Source organism: Catharus ustulatus, chromosome 22, assembly GCF_009819885.2.
Source record: "Catharus ustulatus isolate bCatUst1 chromosome 22, bCatUst1.pri.v2, whole genome shotgun sequence".
Taxonomy (NCBI): Eukaryota; Metazoa; Chordata; class Aves; order Passeriformes; family Turdidae; genus Catharus; species Catharus ustulatus.
Genome location: NC_046242.1, coordinates 5,227,334 through 5,245,385, shown reverse-complemented (window position 1 = coordinate 5,245,385; position 18,052 = coordinate 5,227,334). Strand labels below are relative to the sequence as shown.

General features: G+C 45.8%; 1 protein-coding gene across 1 annotated transcript; it reads left to right on the top strand.

Moving 5' to 3' along the window:
• The first annotated feature begins 1,386 nt into the window (after positions 1-1,386).
• TMEM248 (transmembrane protein 248) lies at positions 1,387-16,961 on the top strand. Its single transcript, XM_033078303.1, has 7 exons — positions 1,387-1,437; positions 9,339-9,513; positions 10,043-10,328; positions 11,776-11,926; positions 12,572-12,755; positions 13,217-13,360; positions 14,176-16,961. Exons 2-7 carry the CDS (start codon positions 9,355-9,357, stop codon positions 14,194-14,196), a joined length of 945 nt encoding a protein of 314 aa, XP_032934194.1. The 5' UTR covers positions 1,387-1,437; positions 9,339-9,354; the 3' UTR covers positions 14,197-16,961.
• The last annotated feature ends 1,091 nt before the right edge of the window (positions 16,962-18,052 follow it).

Below are 18,052 nucleotides of genomic sequence, written 5' to 3'. Positions count from 1 at the left end.
CTGCAGCTCCTCGGCTTGGATCTTTTATTGCAAAATACTTTTTTTCATGCGAGCCCCTGCGTTTATTTCAGATATTTTAGAGGAAATGCTGGGGTCAGGAATTGTGACTGTCACTCGTTCATTGTGGAAGCCACGGGGGTTTCTGCCCTTTCTGATCCTCATGGGGCTGCTGGAGTTTCACCTTCCCAAAGCATTTTTAGGGAATGTTTTCACCCAATATTCAGGGAAAGTTTTCCCCTGCCGGGGACAGTAAACAGCTCCACCAGAGTTCACACTATCCCCGTGGAAACATCAGCAACATCATCGTATTACCCTTAATAACACTAATTATTGATAGCAGACACTAATATATAATAATGCAATATAAAACAGCGCTATCTTATCACGAGCGCCATAAATGAAGGTTTGTTTGCTTTAAGGATTTAACCCTGAACTCTTTCAGGTATTGGGCACTTTTAGGAAACATCAAAAAGATGTTTGGGGATAGATTTTAGAGGAAAAGGGAAGGGGGAAGGCGGGGGAGCGTCCTGAGGGAGAGGGAGCGGGGCCGGGAGGGAACGCGGGGAGCGCCCGGTGCCGGTTCTGGTGCTGTTCCCGGTTCTGGTTCTGTTCCCGGTGACTCTCCCGGTGCTGTTCCGGGTTCTGTTGCCTGGAAAGCCGAGAGAGAACGCGGGGAGCGTCCGGTGCTGGTCCCGGTGCTATTCCTGGTGCCTCTCCGTGTGCTGTTCCCGGGTCTGTTCCCGGTTCTGTTCCTGGTTCTGTTTCCTGGAAAGCCGAGAGAGAACGCGGCGAGCGCCCGGTGCTGTTCCCGGGCCCATTCCCGGTGCTATTCCTGGTGCCTCTCCGTGTGCTGTTCCCGGTTCTGTTCCTGGTTCTGTTTCCTGGAATGCTGAGAGAGAACGCGGGGAGCGCCCGGTTCTGTTCTCGGTTCTGTTCATGGGGCCTCTTCTTATGTTGTTCCTGGGCCCATTCCCGGTTCCGTTCCCGGTTCCATTCCCGGTGTTATTCCTGCTGTCTCTCCCGGTTCCCTTCCCGGTGCTATTCCTGCTGTCTCTCCCGGTTCCCTTCCCGGTGCCATTCCTGCTGTCTCTCCCGGTTCTATTCCCGGTGCTGTTCCCGGTTCCCTTCCCGCTGTCTCTCCCGGCCCCTCCCGCGCTGCCGGCACCGCCTCAATCTTGTCCCCCCCGCGCCACCGTCGGCGGGTGAGGGGTCAGGGCTGCGGCCCGGAAGCGGCGGCGGAGGCGGGGCCCGGTGCCGGGGCCTGTCCGTGTGTCCGGCCCGGGGCTGCCCGGGGAGCGGCCTCTCGCCCCGCTGCCCGTCCGCCCGTGCCCGCAGCCCCGGCAGGGCAGGACGATGGTGCAGAGCCCGCCCGCACGGCAGCGCCGCCGCCTCTGAGCCCCGCCCGGCCCGCGGGCCCGAGCCCCGCCGCGGACGCCGGTAAGGAGGGGACGGGGGCGGCTCTGCGGCCCGGCCCTGGCGGGGATGAGCTCGCCCTGAGGCCGCTCCGGGGCTGGGGGGAGCGGGGGGAGCTCCGGGACAGCCCCCGGGGAGCCTCGGGCCGCGGCATCGCTGCGCTGCTCGCTCCCGGCTGGCGGCGGAGCGCCTTGGCTCTGCTGCGGGGCTGTAGCCTCGGTTTATTTTTGTTATTTACATTAAAAAAATATATTTTAGGGAAGGTCGTCAGCTTGAAGTTTGTATGCGTGGCGTTGTAGCGGGAAAAAAAGAAGAAAGCGGTGAATTAGAATAATATCTGTAGCACTAAAAATAGTTGTGTGTCAAAATAGCCTCTGAACGGCGATTCCTGCGTTGGGCTGTTTTGTGTGCTTGTTTTGGGATTTCTTTTCCCCAATTTCCTTCACACCCGTGTTTCACCCTCTTTCACTTTTCGGGGATTTTAACTTGGCTGGGGATGTGATGGTTTAATAACAATTCCCGGTGCATCATGCCTAGAACATGGCTGCTCCATCCCTGCCTGACATCCACCCGGGAAAAAACATCTCACAGCACAGCTGGCAGCTCGCTTCTTCCCCTTTTGCCGTTGTTTGCTCTTTAAGGGTTTGTCTTTGGGGAAATTACTTGGCAAGATTAGCTCTGGAGGTGGAATTATCCGGGTAGATAAGGATTCATTAAGGTTTGCTCTCCCCATCCCCGAACTTCCCCGAAGTTTGGCCGCTGCAGGAGCGCGCTGGGGGAAGAAACCCCGGGCCTGGCTGCTGTGGGAAATGATTATTGCGTTTATTCGGGGGCTGAGTTACAGGAAACACTCGGCAATCAATGCCGGTGCCTCTGGGCAGGACACAGCGGTTCGGGTTTCAGCGCAGAGCCGCTGCCCCTTCCCTGCACCTGCCTTTCCTATGGGCTCTCAGTAATGAGCTGGTGGCTCGGCTCCAGCTCCTGGCCAGCAGGTGAGCACAGCACACACACAGCTCTTGTGGCAGCCCAGCACAGCTCACATTGAATTGTGTCCCCAAAACGCTCCCCCAGCGCCACCAGAGAGGATTAAACCTTTGTTACCTGCCGTGATTTGAGGAGTGGCTCTGGTGGAATGTGGTTCTTCTTTTCCACTTGAAAGACAAGAGCTTGAAAGGCCACCTGAGCAAACAAAATAGTCCCTGTGCTCTGAGAGTGGCCGGCTGAGGGCAGGGGACAAACAGGGCTCGGTGTCCTTTGTGAGCTGGGGACAGCAGGGACAGAGCCTGGCACATCCAGCACCCCGTGGGCCCCTCCTGCAGCTCCCCCTGAGCTGATCCTGCAGATCTGGCAGCTGGGATAATCTTCTTTTTTATTAAATAACATCACAGGTTTTGTAGAAGTGAAGCTGTTTTATCAGTTGAGCCCTAAATTATTAATGAAACTCGCTGGTGTCAGAATTTTGCTTTTCCCAAACCTCCCCTTACCCAAAAGCATGGCTGGGTGGGAATTAATTTTTCTTTCTAAGGCTGTCCTGACCTGTGAATAAAGCTGGTTCCCAGGGCTGAGAACTCCCAGGTTTGGTTTTGGATGAAAATTTGTGTGTGTTCTGTCCTGGCATTTGGGGGTTTGTTAATCTGTAAAATGGGGAGTGAACTCTGCCAGCTGGTGCTGAGCAAGTTGAGCTCCTGTTTCCTTTGAGCAGTGATAATATGATAATATTGCAGCTTTGGTATCTCAGCTGTTGCCCAGCTCCCTCATTTCACTTGGTTTTGCTGCTGTTTCTGTTTCCATTGGCTGTTTTGCTGCTTCTCTCCCTTCTTTCCACACCCAAACTCTGAATTTGCCATCCCCAAAGCTGCCATTTCCTCAGCTTGTCAGTCATTTTTCTGCTTGTGATTCAAGCTGTGTATCTGTCTGCATCCCTGTCTCCTCACAGTTCTCATTACAGACTGAAGAGCCTTTTCCTGGCATTTCTCTGCTGAATTGGGTCCCACATTCTTTAATGAGTGGCTTTAATGAACTCAACAATTAACCTTGAACTGGTCACTCAAACAGTTTCTGATTATTGAAGAGTTACTGAGAATTTTCACACTTCTTGATTAAAGCCATGCTGTAGTTTTGCCTGCTGTCAGTTCAGTGTACACAGAATTTGATTTTTCATGGATCTTTAAAGATCCTGTAAAATGGAATAATTTTACTTTTCCTTTCCTCTCCCAGGTTCTCATGCTTAGCAGCAGTAACCAGAATAGTATTTGGAATACCAATTCCAAGTCCTTCATCTCTTATTGTGTGTTTTATTGCAGTCTGGCTGATTTGGGTTATGGTAACTCACGTTGGAAGTCATGACTTGGAAAAGCTGGAAAGTTTAAAAATGCCCATGAGCTCTTTTAGATGCAAGTGGATTCATTCCCATGGCACAGGCTCTTGGCAGACAGAGATGCCTGCTCCAAGTTTGGCACCAAAATGTCTGATTTTCAACCAGAGGTTGAGTTCATTTTGATTTTACAGCTGGGTATGTTTTAAATTATGTTTTTCACTTCTAACAAAAGTCAGAATTTAGGGTTCATTGAACCAGGGGGAAAAAGCTTCCTCACTCTCTTTCTGCTTCTTGACTTTAAACTTTCCTTCTCTTTTCTCATTCATCACTTTTATGGACTCAGAGCATATTAAAAATACTTGGGATTTGTTTGGATCTGTCTGTTTCTGCATGATTTTTTCTTCCAGTGGGAAACAGAAATCAACTTTGCTGTCCCCAGAGTATCAGCTGGCACGAGGTTCAGGTGCTTGTGGTGAATCCAGCACCAGTCTGTTGGGAAGGGCTGTCACACACAGATTGAGTAATGTTTGTTTTCCTTTTTATTTTTTACATCATTGGCCTTTTATTCCAAGTTTTCTGTCTTTATAGAGGGTTGAAGTCAGGAATTAAGGTGTTTGAAATTCAGTCTCAATCTGATCTTTAAAATTTTCTGTCACTCACCAAATTACTTCCCTTCCTTGGCTTTGTTTCAGTGCAGACCTGAAATATTTGCTGTTCATGCTCCTCTTGGGGGTGTTGAAATGATTAATTGAGCTTTAAAAAGTGTTTTGAGAGGTGAAAAGAAACATTTCTTGCAAGTATGAAGCATTTGCTTCTCTCTATGTGTACAAGTCCCTGGTTTTGTTCATGTTCTGCATCCTGATCCTTTATCAGGACACCAGGAGGAAGGAATGTCCTTTTCCACATTTCCAGGTGCTGCTCTCCTCCTGCCTGTGCAGTGTCCTCTCTCCATATGCAAAGCCATTTTTCTGCCATTTTCAGCTTCCAGGCTCCAGGAAAACGTGGAGTTTTTAATCAATTAACACATTTATGGGTAAAACAGCTCAGCAAAATGATGAGGCACTGTCTGGCTTGAGGCAGTTCCTGTTTTCTCCCCCTGGAGCAGATGTTTGTGCACATCTGGCTGCTGATCTTGGCCTTGTGTTTGGTTGGATTCAAGGACTGAAGGTGATGTTTTTGTGAAGTCTCCTCCTCCCCACGCCCTGATTGCTTCCCTCCCTCTGTGCTGTGGAGGAGAAATCTGCTGCCATTTCCTGGGAGGGTGATTTGGGTTTGTTTTGTTGCTGCTGGAGGAGGCAGAGCTGGGCAGGGGCACTGCTGTGCCCTGGAGGATTCCTCCAGGCTGAATTCCTCCCTCCTGCCTGCCCTGCTGCTGGGGAAGGTTTTAGGCTGTGCAATTCCATCCCACTTCTAAAATAAAAATTATCTGAAGCTGCTGCAGATCCCAGCACTTCTATTTTCCCCAGATATCAGGATGGGAAAGTTGCTCTTCCTAACACCTGGTCTTGGACCTGCTCAGGTTGTCCCAGAGCCACCTCCACAGCCTGTCCCACACAGCTTGGTGGCACTGCCATGTTCCTGTCACCCCCAAAGGTGCTGAGCAGCACCAGCCCCAGCTCACACAACTCTGACTTGTATTTTGCTTTATTTTCACTCTTATTTGAAGGGAAGAAAACCAAATGACAGATGATTTTGGTGCTTGCTGCTGTTGATTGTTAAAGGAGAGGCACTTTGAGATGAGCACCAGTGCTTTGTTTGCATTTATTTATGGCTGCTTTCCCATAGTTTGCTTGATTTGTGTTTGTAAATATTCCTCTGGCACACAACATAATTTTCATTCAAAGTGTTTAACCTTTTTCCTAACCCCTTTGCACTCCTGGTAGTGAGGCACCTTTGAAAACATAATTGATTTATTTTTTTGAGCTGCACAGTTCAATTTAAACGCTGTTCTGTGCAATGAGATATTGAGAAAAAACTTGTGAGATCCTAAAGGAGAAGTGCTGCCTCCAGTTTTCCTCCTTAGGATATTTTGTGGTGGTTGCACATTTTCAACCTCTCCTCTAGAGTGATAACCTTACCTGCACAACAAGAAGGGGAAATATCTGTGAGGAAATTCCATCATTTTCAACTTTCTAGTGGCAGGATGGTAGTTGAGATTATTGACAAAAATGTCAAGTGACTTTGATCTCTCTAAAATTCATGTTTGGGGTTTTTTTTCACTTTGATAACTGCAATTTTGCTTTCAATACCTGCTTTAGAACAGCATATGGGTTTTTTATTGTTCTTAGGAATTCAGCTCCTTTGATATTAAGCCTGAAAATGGGAATTTAATACTTCAGCTGTGACTCATTGCATTGACTTTTTGGTCTTTGCAATAGACTTCAAGATTTTCCTTGTTTGTAATTTAGCCTTGAAAAACTTATCAGTCTATTCCAGCAGCTTCCTTTTCCACACTCTTTCATACACAAATCCAGAGGAATTCACAGTGTGGCTCCTCTGAGGTTGCTGTTTTGGAGGAAAACTCCCCAAATTGTAGAATATTTTCTTGCTTTTTAGTCGGCTGCTCAATTCAGGATTTCTCTGGCACTCTGACAGATTAAACTGTTGTATTTCCACCTTTACCATTTTAATCTTTTTCCCTGCCTGGGTTGGAGGATGCTGATTTAAGAGCACAACATCTCCAGGCTTTGCTGTCGAGTTCCAGCAGCTCCAACCCCTGCTGAACATCCCTCAGTACCCAGCAATTACCTTGGAGCTGCTGGCCAATGTTCCAGCCTGGCAGCTTTCATTCTTGAGCTCCTTGTTTAGTCTGACTGGGGAGATTTTTATTGCACCAAGTATTAAAAGGCTTTGCTGGAGTGGAGAGAGGCAGCAGCAGTCATTAGAGCCACTCACTAAATTATTTATTTGGCTAAAAAGTGAAATCTGATCTTGCTTGCTTGACCTGCCAGGAGGTAAAAGCATTGTTTTGTTTGGTTTGTTTCGTTGTTGCTTTTTTTTTTTTTTTTTTTTTACTCTGTGAACGAGAAATAGAAGTTTAAATGATATTTTTGAAGTTTTTATTTACACAGAGGAGGAAGTGAGTTACAAGAGCTGGCAGCAGAGTTGTGATGCATTCTGATTTTTAACAGAGGGGAGTTGAGGGAACCCTGAAAATCCATCCATGACATTTTGGTGTGATGCACTTATCTGGATCACAAATTCCATGATAATTAAAGTTATTTAAGTACCTTGATAAAAAAATCTGTAATTCTTCAGGCAACAGCATGGAAACATTCATCCATTGCTATTTTATGTCAGCCCCAGGACTGAAATCCACAGTTGTTCCCTTTTCCCTTCCAAAGGCACATTACTCCCTGGAAATTGCAGCTTATGGCATTTTCTAATTGCTTTCAAAGCCAGTGAGTTATGGCAGCATATTAAACAACTGGCACTTAAAAGCTGGTGATCTCTTACATAAAAATATTAGCCTGAATATTTCTCTGTGTAGGATTTTCAGCACATCCCGGATTTTTTATGGCTGGTTTTAGACCCTGTGGTAAACAAATTCTAATGGAGCTGTTGGAAACCCCTTTAAAACAGGAATCCCAGCCTGGATGTGCTGTGGGTGACACTCAGCCCTGATTAAAAGCTGCAATAAACTCTGCATCTGTGTTATTTCCTAAAGGAAATTCAGGAGGGGGTGATGCCTACAACTCTGCTTTTGCTTTAGATTTTCATCTCCTTCCATCTCCACACGTGTCTCCCGTGTTTCCAGAGGGAGTGTTTGGCATTTTGCTGCTGGATGGAGCGTTTGGGGTTTTTACCTGGGGCTCTTTTAAGGAATTTGCAGCCAGGGATGAGATGGGCAGGACGTGCAGGAGGGTGGATCATTGCCAGCATGATCCCTGGCAGCCCCAGCTCTGCCTTCCCCTGTCCCTGCTGCTTCTGCCACCTCCCCTGGCCTGCCTGCCTGTGCCACAGCTGCTCTGGGACAAAGTTCTGGTAAGGTGCACATTTCTCAGCACTTTTTCTTCCCCTCTCTTCCCTCTCCTTTCCCTGCTCTTCACTCTGGGTTGGTGGAGATGTTCTCAGCACTCTCCCTCCTCACTGAGCAAAACTTCCTGGGCTTTGCAGGGTGGATGGAAGGGGATTGATGGTGCAGAATAATAAAGCCAGGATGGGATCTGGAGCTCTGGAGAGCTCAGCAGGTTTGAGGCAGGAGTGAGTGGGGAGTCAGCAGGCACAGCCCAGGGCTGTGTTATTGGCACTGCACCTGTGTCTCTTCTCCCTGAGCTGGATTTTCCCCTCTCTGGGGCACTTGTGCAGCTTCTGTCAATATTTCTCCTGTTAACAGGAACTGAAGCAACCCTGCCAGTACAATCCTGAGTATACACAAGGAAGTTGGGATGATTGTACTCTGTGGGCTCTGAAAAGGGCTTTGTCTGAGTGCTTGTCCTTTACCCTTCTTTTGTTTTCTCTTGAATCAATAGCTCAGATCCCAGGTCCCTCCCTGCCTGCCCTGTGCCTCTCTCATCCTCAGAGCTGCCACTTCTCAGCCCTGCTGCACCTGCATTGTGAATGACAATGATGGCACTCAGTGGCAATCACCCCGACCTGCAGGAGCCTTAATTCAATGTTATCAGATCTCTGTGGATGTTCCAACTTTAACCCTTGCAGTGCAGAATGTTTTCTGCCTTTCCCTCAGAATTTTGGAGCTCAGCAGCACATTGCTAAGAACAGCTCCTGCCTTGGTGGTTTAGTTGGGGTTAAAAGCCTTTTCAGGCAGGGTTTAGGTAAGACAAAGATAAAGGTTGGCTCAGTTCCTCCTGCAGAGCTTCTGAAGGAGATGTCACAAGGCTGCCCTTTAACACCTGGCTGTTTGCTGTTCCCTGGGAGTGGAGGTGGGGAAGCTGAGACAAGAATTTGGGTCTTTTTGCTCTGCAGATAAAAATTTAGGAGGGGAATCAGACAAAATATTATATTTGGGGCAAAAAATAATGGCTCAGGACATTTCCTCAGCATGTAAGGTCCTGACTTTGCTTACAGACAGGACAAAAAGTTCCAGATCCTGCAAGAATTAAATAAAGAGCAGGAATCTTCCAGCCTGAACCTTAATGCAGTTTTTGGGTGTTTCTGCCCAAAGGATTCTTGATGCAAAAGCCTCAAATAATGTAGGGCTGCTTCTCAGACCCTGCTTTGAAAATAGAGGCATTTGGGATGGGCTGAAGGGGATCCTTAAGGCTCCAGTTTTCCAAAGGATGTGCAAAGTTTGGTTTGTAGCTTGGTGCATTCAGACATCAGTGGCATTAGAATGTGGCGGTGCTGCCCTGCCTGGGGAAAGGCAAGAACTGGGTTTATCACTTAGCAGTGATGCTGGGCTGTGCTGGAAGCTCTCATTCCTTAAAATCTGGCAGTTTGAGGCCCTGGGAAGGTGGAGTGGAGCCTGTTCTGATGGGGGCTGTGTTTCAGGGACACTCTCTGTGCTCAGTGAGCAGCACAGCCACGGAATTGAATCTCAGTTCTGCTTACATCCCATTTCTGTGTGTCAGATTGATGTGATGCACCACCTCCCACCTGTAACACACAGCCCAGTGACTCTGTGGGAACATTTTTTTTTTCCCCTCAGGTGAACAATCAGAATAATGTTCTACATAAACCTGTTGGAGAACCTGAAGGTTTACATCAGCAGCCGCCCTCCGCTCGTGGTCTTCATGATCAGCGTGAGCGCCATGGCCATCGCCTTCCTCACCCTGGGCTACTTCTTCAAGATCAAGGAGATCAAATCACCAGAAATGACAGAGGTATGTGCAGAGATCAGGGTAATTTGGGAATTCATTTAGAAATTAATTGGTTAATTTTCCCCCCCTCCTAGAGAGCACAGAGTTGTGTGGGGATTGTCTCCATGTGGCTTTTGGAAGGGATGTTGGGGTGAATGTTTGTGGGTTTTGTTTTATATCAAGGATGAGGCCAAATCATCTGTCATGCATGTTCCCTGCTGTGGCTAGGAACCTTACAGTTTGTTATTTAGCTGGGGAATTTAGTTATTGTTATGTTTATGTATTGTTTTATGATTATTTAGTTTGGGGAGCTTCCCTCAGCACCAAGGAAAGCTGGGCAGAACCTGCTCACCCCTCGAGGTGAGAACAGCCCAAGTTTCCTTTGTAGCTCAGGGGAGCTGGGGTTGAACCCAGCTGAGTCCCCAAAGAGCTTTGCTGTGGCTGGGGCAGCCCTGGGGGTGTTTGTGCAGCTCTGTGAGCCGTGTGATTGCTGTGTGATGGCCTGGAACCAGGAGCTCCCTCACGGCATTGAAACCTCCCCGTTTGTTTGAAGGACTGGAACACTTTCCTGCTGAGATTTAATGACTTGGACTTCTGTATATCTGAGAACGAAACCTTGAAGCACCTGCTGAACGACACCACAACCCCAGAGAGCACAGTGACCAGTGGGCAGGCCAGGTCCTCCACACAGTCCCCTCAGAGCCTCGAGGACTCGGGTCCCATCAACATCTCTGTCACCATCACGCTCACCCTGGACCCCCTGAGACCTTTTGGGGGATATTCCCGCAATGTCACACACCTCAGCTCCACCATTTTTGGGCACCAGATTGGACTTTCAGGTAGGCAAGGCTGGATTTTTAAAAATTCAAGTCATGGTTGGCTTCTAGAGGTTGTTTTTTTTCTAAGCTTTCATGGGGGTTTGGCTTCAAAGTGAAATTAAATAGGTTTAGATTAAATATTGGGAAGAAAATCTTTATTGTGAGGGTGGTGAAGAGAGAAGCATTGGATGCCTCATCCCTGAAGTGTCCAAGGCCAGGTTGGACAGGGCTTGGAGCAACCTGGGGTAGTGGGAGGTGTCCCTGTCCCAACCCAAATCATTCTATGATTCTAAATATTTCTGTAATTTAAATAATTATATAATCAAATAAAAAATCACCAACTTATTATAGGTGAGATAATCTTATGCACAGAACACAGATTTATTGTGAGTTCATTCCTGTGTTGGAGCCCTTCACTTGTTTGTTAGAGGAACTTTTCCCTGCATTCAGAATGGAAAAGAACCTGCAGGTGTGCCAAGATCAGGCTTGGCAGTTTGAAAATGATTAAACCTAATGACAATGGAAGGTCATTTTTAAACCAGCAAAATTCAAACAGTGACTCTCTTCAGTTTTGTCTTGATCCATCAAGTCCTCAGCTGACATTTCAAGTGTGACATAGATGCAGTTGGGAGTATTATGTTGTCTAAAAAATTCTAGTTTATCTGAAATGCAGAAGTGAAGCAGCTTTAATATCACAAACAGCCCCAGATAAGGTGATTATGGTTTCTGTGGTGTGCACAGACCAATCTGCTCTCTGGCTGCCTGCCAGGAAGTTTTGACAGGAATTCACAGAGAATTAATAGAAATTGATAATAGAACCTCACTGTATTTTAGTTTTGGCCAGAATTGCATTTTGTAATAATGTTGAAGGTCTTGGACCTGTGGAGAGACGTTGCCCATAGCTGCAAATGTGCATTGCTGTGTTTTCTGTTGTTGTTTTGTTGCTGCTTTGAGAGCTACCAAATGCAAGTTCCATTTGCACCAGCCAATTTTTTCAGTCAATTTTTTCAAATATTTTCAGTCTGAATTTCTCCACGTGGAGTTGTCATACATGACTTAATGTGCAGTTCCAGTGTGTGCTGACACCTTTTTGTCTACACAAATATCTCCAGTGTGAAAAGTGGGCATCAGAAAAAAAACAGATTTGGAACAAAGTTCTTAGGAGGAGAAAGGCTTTTCTAACAAAGGTCTGTGAAATGCATGAATTCATGCATTAAGAGTTTCTAATTTCTGAAAGCAGCCTGATGAGGCCAGTTCTAGGAGTGGGAGAGATTAGAAGGAGCAGCAGCTGGGGGATTTTGTGCTTTGCTTTGGGTTTTAACTTTTCTTTTTGCTCCCTGCTGCCCGCAAAGATCCGGGATGGCTCCAAGGCTGCCCTGCTCATTTGTGTGTCCTCCTTATCCCAGCCACTGTTGCTCAGATACCTTTGTGACCCAAAAGCTCAGCTTTCCTTGTGTCTTCCCCAAAGGCAGAGAATCCCACGAGGAGATCAACATCACCTTCACCCTGCCAGCTGCCTGGAACTCGGATGACTGCGTCCTGCACGGCCACTGCGAGCAGGTGGTGTTCAGCTCCTGCATGACAGTGACAGCAGCCAGCAGCGTCTTCCCAGTCACAGTGTAAGTGCAGCCCTCCCCCAGAGGGCTCCTTCCTGCCTGATTCATTCCTCTGAGTTGTTAGTTCCTCCTGAAAATTCCTGCTGATCAGTGGGCATTGCGTCCTTGCACTCCTTCCCCCCGGGGTAAAACATTTCTCTCACAATCTCTGCTGTCTGTGAGGGGATTTTGGCCCATGCCTGCCTTTCAAATGGGATTTCAACTTCAGTGGGAGCAAGAGAATCCGTGGAAATTTAAGGACTTGACCCCATAATTGAGTTTGAGATGAGATTTGACACTGAGGTTCTTCCCTGCTGAGAGATCAGCACCAGCCAAAGGCTGCTTTCGCCTTCACTAAAATATTTTCCCTTTGTCTCCTCTGGATTCCCTGACACTGTTGCCATCCAACCTGGAGAGCCCCAGGCTGTGGGAAGCCTTAGGAAAACCAGTATTTTTCCAATTAAACTGTGGGATGTTGGCTTAGTGCAACAACATGCAGTTATATTCTAATTTTAGCGTAGCAATCATGTGGCTTTTGGGGGTTTTGAACTTAAACTTTGGGGTTTTGTTGTTGCCTTTGGAAGGCCCAAACTAAAACCATGTTTAGAGAAGAAAAGTTGAGCATGGAAAATACATTTCAGGGTGCTGATTATTTGTGTTTCATTGCAGTCAGCCACCACATTGTGTTCCTGAAACCTACAGCAATGCCACTCTGTGGTACAAGATCTTCACCACGGCCAGGGACTCCAACACAAAATATGCCCAGGATTACAACCCCTTCTGGTGTTACAAGGGAGCCATTGGCAAAGTCTACCATGCTTTAAATCCCAAACTCACTGTTATAGTTCCAGATGTAAGTGCTGGGCTGTTCCTCTGCTGCTTTCAGTAAATGCTTAGCTCTGGTTTTGTTGAATATGGTTCCTAAAATTGTCATTTTTGCTGCTGGTTTATGGTGTGGTTTCACTGAATATGGTTCTTAAAATTGTCTTTTTTGCTGCTGGTTTTTTGTCTGGTGCAAAGGGGGAGAATGCTCCACCCTAATGGGTTTGATGATCTTCATCCACAGCTCTTAATAACCACCATTTGTAGTTTGAAATCATTTCACAAAAAACCTCTGCCAATAATTGGAGAAATATCCACAACACAGATTTTTACCACAAGAAACATTTTGTGCCACAATTAGGAATCATTTCCATTGCTCTATAAAAGGGAGAAAGTTGTTTATTGAAGTAATTTCTGTATAGATCTGGTAATGATTGCTTTAATATCAAATGCTAATCAGTAAATGGTTTGAATTTGCTTTTCTGTGTGCAGGATGATCGCTCTCTAATAAACCTGCACCTCATGCACACCAGTTACTTCCTCTTTGTGATGGTGATTACAATGTTCTGCTATGCAGTCATCAAAGGCAGACCAAGCAAACTGAGGCAAAGCAACACAGAATTCTGCTCTGAAAAGGTCAGTGTGTGGTAACAGAGCCTGGACTGATAAGAAGACAGAGAAAAGCTCCTGTTGGCCAGAGGACAGACTGGTTTTTCTTGTCTCTGGAGATGGGGATTTAATTGCCTTTCAGAGAGACCTGGACAATGCTGGTGGGGGTTATAAAATCCCCACAAGTGCTTTGGAGAGCCTCAAAATGAGATTTCTGTCCTCCAGAAATGGATTCCTGCAGCTCAGGAAGTGCTGGGCTGACTCTCCTGCCACAGTTCTGGTGTTGTTTGATCTGTTCTGTGTGAAGCAGTGGACTAGGTGGCATTAAATCTTTATTTATTCCTTATCTTTTACCACAACAGACTGAAAGCTTTGAGGAAAACATGATGCATAATCCTAAGGGTTGTTCATCAGAATTAAGTTAAAGACAAAGCTGTTGAAAGGGTCATTGATTGTTAATCAGAATTAAGTTAAAACCAGTAACAGAACTGTTGGAAGTGTCATTGTTCAGTATTACCTTGGGGACTGAAGGATTAAATATAAATATATTTAATTGAGAAGCAGGAAGCCAAATTATCTTAATGATATTTTGTAGTTTGAGCTGGTTTGGGGTGTTTTTTGTGGTTTTTTTTTGGTTTTGGGTGGTTTGGGACTTTCATTCTATCGATTTTTGCAAAGTACAAAACACCTTCAGACTCGCTTTGATTTCCTTTCCAAGTCAGACTTGGAAAAGGAAGAGTCAAGGACAGCTCTGCCAGCTCACAGAGATAAATCATATCAGTTACAGCATTAAGAATTTGCCTTTAATGAAATATTTTCTCTTCCTTTGTTTATTTTTGCAGGTTGCTTTGTCAGAAGCATAAAACCCCTCACCCGAGAGCGACCGAAACCATTGCCTGCTGAACCCAGCCTGGGTCTTAACACTCTGTGAATCCATTACCTTGCAATGTTGGTTTATTCCAACCAAAGACATTTCAAAGTGCCTGTAATTGATTTGTACATATTTCTAAAAGCAGAATATCCAGAGGAATTGGGAGGAGGTGTGCTTGTCCCGTGCGGCGTGGTCGGGATTCCCGGCCCCTCCCTGGGCACAGCCCCACGTTGGTGTAGATAACTGAAAAGGCTCCACAGAGGCAGAGATTTTTGTCCAGGGCAGGTGAAGATGCCTTTGCAAGTGTCTCAAACCAAGCAAGAGGTGTTTGGTTTTTTGCCCAATCTGTACAGTGTGTTTGAACCAAGTATGCACCTTTGATATAATCCTGCATTTCCAAAGCCACCAATCTACACCATGAATTCAATGTGTGTTTGTGTGGCCTAATACTTTATTCCATTTGCTCCTTGCTTGCAAGAAAAGGTATCAACGTTTTAGATATTTTTTTCTCTCTTTTGGAAGGAAAAAAAAGAAGATACATATTCACATTTTAATAGTGCTGTATTTAGGACAAACTTGTGCTTTTATTCATAGTAAAAAAAATTAAGAAGTGAAGTCCCATTTTAAACTGTTACTTACTGAAAAGAACTGTTTGACTTTTTTTGTTTTGGTTTGTTTTTTTGGTCTGGTTTTTTTTTGATATTTCATTTGGCTTGCTGAATGCCAGAGAACCAGTCAGCACAGAGACTATCTGGAAAACTTTTCCACTTGGCCTCCCCTCCCCAGCCCTCCAGCCAGGATTGTGTGTCTCTGCTGCAGAGCAGCTTTCTGTCAACTTTTTTTTCCCCCCTTTTTTTTTTCCTTTTCTTTCTAGAAAGTGAAACTTAATAAAAAGATGTATTGTGTTAGCAGCCTGCTGGGGCTCTGCACAGCCTTGGGCAAGTGCAAAGAGTGAAAGGAAGAGAAATCCCAGAGTTTGTTACTGAGTTCACTCTGGGGCTGTGCCTGCAGCTCTCAGGGGCACTGCTGAGCTCTGGCCCATTAAATTCATTAAATTGCCATTTAGTGCTGTCCACTCAGGGGAAAATGGCCACAAAGGTGGGGCTCTTGTGAGGAAGGTCAAAGGAAGCAGCCAGTGAAACCCTGCTGTTCTGTGTCCATCCTTCAGTCAGAGATTTGATTCTGTGCATTTCTCCCTTCCCCTTCTGCCTCTTGCTGGTTTTTTCTTCCTGGCTCCTTGAGCAATCTCCTTAACTTCAAGGGTCAGGCTCTTCCTGCAGACATTTCCACCACAGCTTTTAAATCTCACTGCTTGCCTTAATTGACTTTTCATCCTTTCTCCCATCTTTCTCATCAGGTGGTGTGACAGCTCTGCACTCACTCACTCACTCACTCACTCACTCACTCACTCACTCACTCACTCACTCACTCACTCATCCATTCCCAGTTTTTTTTCCCCCTCCTCCTTTTGCTCCAATCTCCACAGAAGAAAAAAGCCAAGTGAGGATCTCATAGTCTCAGTGATGCTGGCATTAAATTCCCAGTTTGTTCCCTGCAGCCACCCCTCCTGGTCTGTGTGTTGGGACTTCAGTGAGGTCAGGAGTCTTCAGGGTGTTTGAGCAGTCACAGTTTCCTCCAGAACGTTTCCTCCTGCAATTTCAGTTCATTTTTTGGGATTACCTGACATGTTTTCCTCTAGGGAGTGTTAAGGCAAAGCTTTAGAGATGGCCTGGTTTGAAGTTTAGGGATAAAAAAGAAGCTCCCAGTTTTCTCCTGCTGCTGCTGTGGGCTGATGGAGTGAGGCAGGGAAGTGAGACAGGCCAAGAGCTTCTCCTGAGCTGTTCCTAAATCCCAGCCTGAGCTGTTCCTAAATCACACAAGCCCAGCCTTCCCTGTCAATCCTCACCCCAAGAGTTGTTCTGAGGGTGGCTGATCTGGGGACCAAAGGCAGGAATGGGAGATGGACTGGGAGAGGGGTGGTGCAAATCCTCAAATCCCCAAAACCCCTCCCAGCATCCCCTGACTCCTCCAGCAAAGCAAAGCAAATCCTTTCTCCTTCAACAGATTCCATTCCAACCATCCCAGCTGCAATTTGGGAATGAAAGGAGCCTGCTTGACAACTCCTCCCCCACTTTCTGCACCCCCAGGAATATGAAAGATTGGGACCCACAAAGCAAAAGGAAAAACCTTGGAGACTTGGGGTTTTTTTTTTGGCCTTGGTTCATCCTTTTTCCCCCTGCATTAGCAGCAGGGAGGGGCAGGGTGTCCCAGCAGGCCAAAATTGTGGAATGCTGAGGAATATTGGATTGTTCCCAGGAGATGTACAAAGTTAAATGCAGCCAAACAGAAGAGTTAAAACTTAATATTGAAGTTCAGATCATATTGATCTTTCCTTTTTTTGTTTTCTTTTTTCTTTTTAACTATGACTTGAATCAGTTTTGATTCTATTTGTACGTGTTTTCTTGTTCTTAGAAAGCTGCCATTTTCTTTTTTTTTTCTTTTTTTTTTCTTTTTTTTTTTTTGCAGTTTTCTTTGGCATTACATAGAAAATCTGAGCCTTGGTTTCAACCCTCTGCAGGTGATTGTAGGGTTCCAGATGGCTGTTTTTTGGTTTTTGTTTTGTTTTGTTCTTACATTTCACTTGTCTTGTTGCATGATGGTTAATAGCTGATTTGGAAATGACATTTCTCTCCTAGATTAATTTTTGTGTTTGTAAGATGTGCATATTGCTTTGCAGAATAAAAACTATGAACTTTATCCTCATTGTCTTTATTTCCACAGCCTGGTGGCTGCAGAGCTTTCATAAATCAACCAAAATTATGTGGAGCACAGGAGGAAATCAGGAAAAAACCTGCAGTAAAATGAAATTGAATTTGGGTTGTAAATTCTCTTTTTTACCTCCAGCACTCATCAGAAACTTTTCCTGGTGATGAATTGCCTGGCAGGGAGAAAATCAATCTGTGGCTGGAGGAGCAGCCCCTGTTTGTGTTTAACTCCTGTGTTTGTCTGCTGTCACCAGAGCTGGGATTGCTGAGCCCCAGCAGTGTCCTGGGAGGATGCTCAGGAGCTGCACAGCACAGAGGATCCATTGTGGCTCCTTGCTCTCAGCTTCTGCCAATTTTTGGGTGCAGTTTGAGCCTGACCTTGAGGTGTGTGTGAACCAGGGCTGGGAACAGCTCAGCAAGCCAAAAGCATGGAGCCAGGTGGGAGCTGCCTGGGTTTGGATCTTCCTCCAGCCCCATTCCTCAGAGCCCTGCACAGGATTACTGTGCTTTTTCCTGTGTTACTGTTTTTAAAAAAAGCTTTTTTTATTATTTTTTTAAGGCTTTTACAGCTCTGCTGTCACTTCACTGATGGCTAAAACTGCATCCCATGGATCATCCCAGCTGCTCCAGGCTCTGTCCTGCCCTGCAAGGCTTCTGGCACAACCAGCATTCCCTATTTTTTACCTTCTGAAGATGTTTCTTTACAGGATGTTAAAGAAACTGTTGGGATGTAAGCATAGATTTCCTTTTTTTGCCTTTTTTTAAACTCCTTGCATCAGGATTTGGGCACCTGAATGGAATAAATAGCATTAAGATTCAACCTGTAACAACAAAAAGAGTAAGGCAAGGCAGAGAGCTGCTCTGTTTTAATGTTTGTGAATTTAAAAATGTCACAATTCCATGTTGTTTGTCTTTTGAAAGGATCCCTGATGGTAATATTCCAGCTAAAAGGGGTTTTATAGTGAGGAGGGTGTAAAATATTCCCTGTGATCGTGGGATAATCCCACCATGGAGTTGTTTTGTCTGAAAACCAGGGGTGTCCTTGGACATTGTGTTGAAAAAAAGTTGTCACCTAGAAGGCAC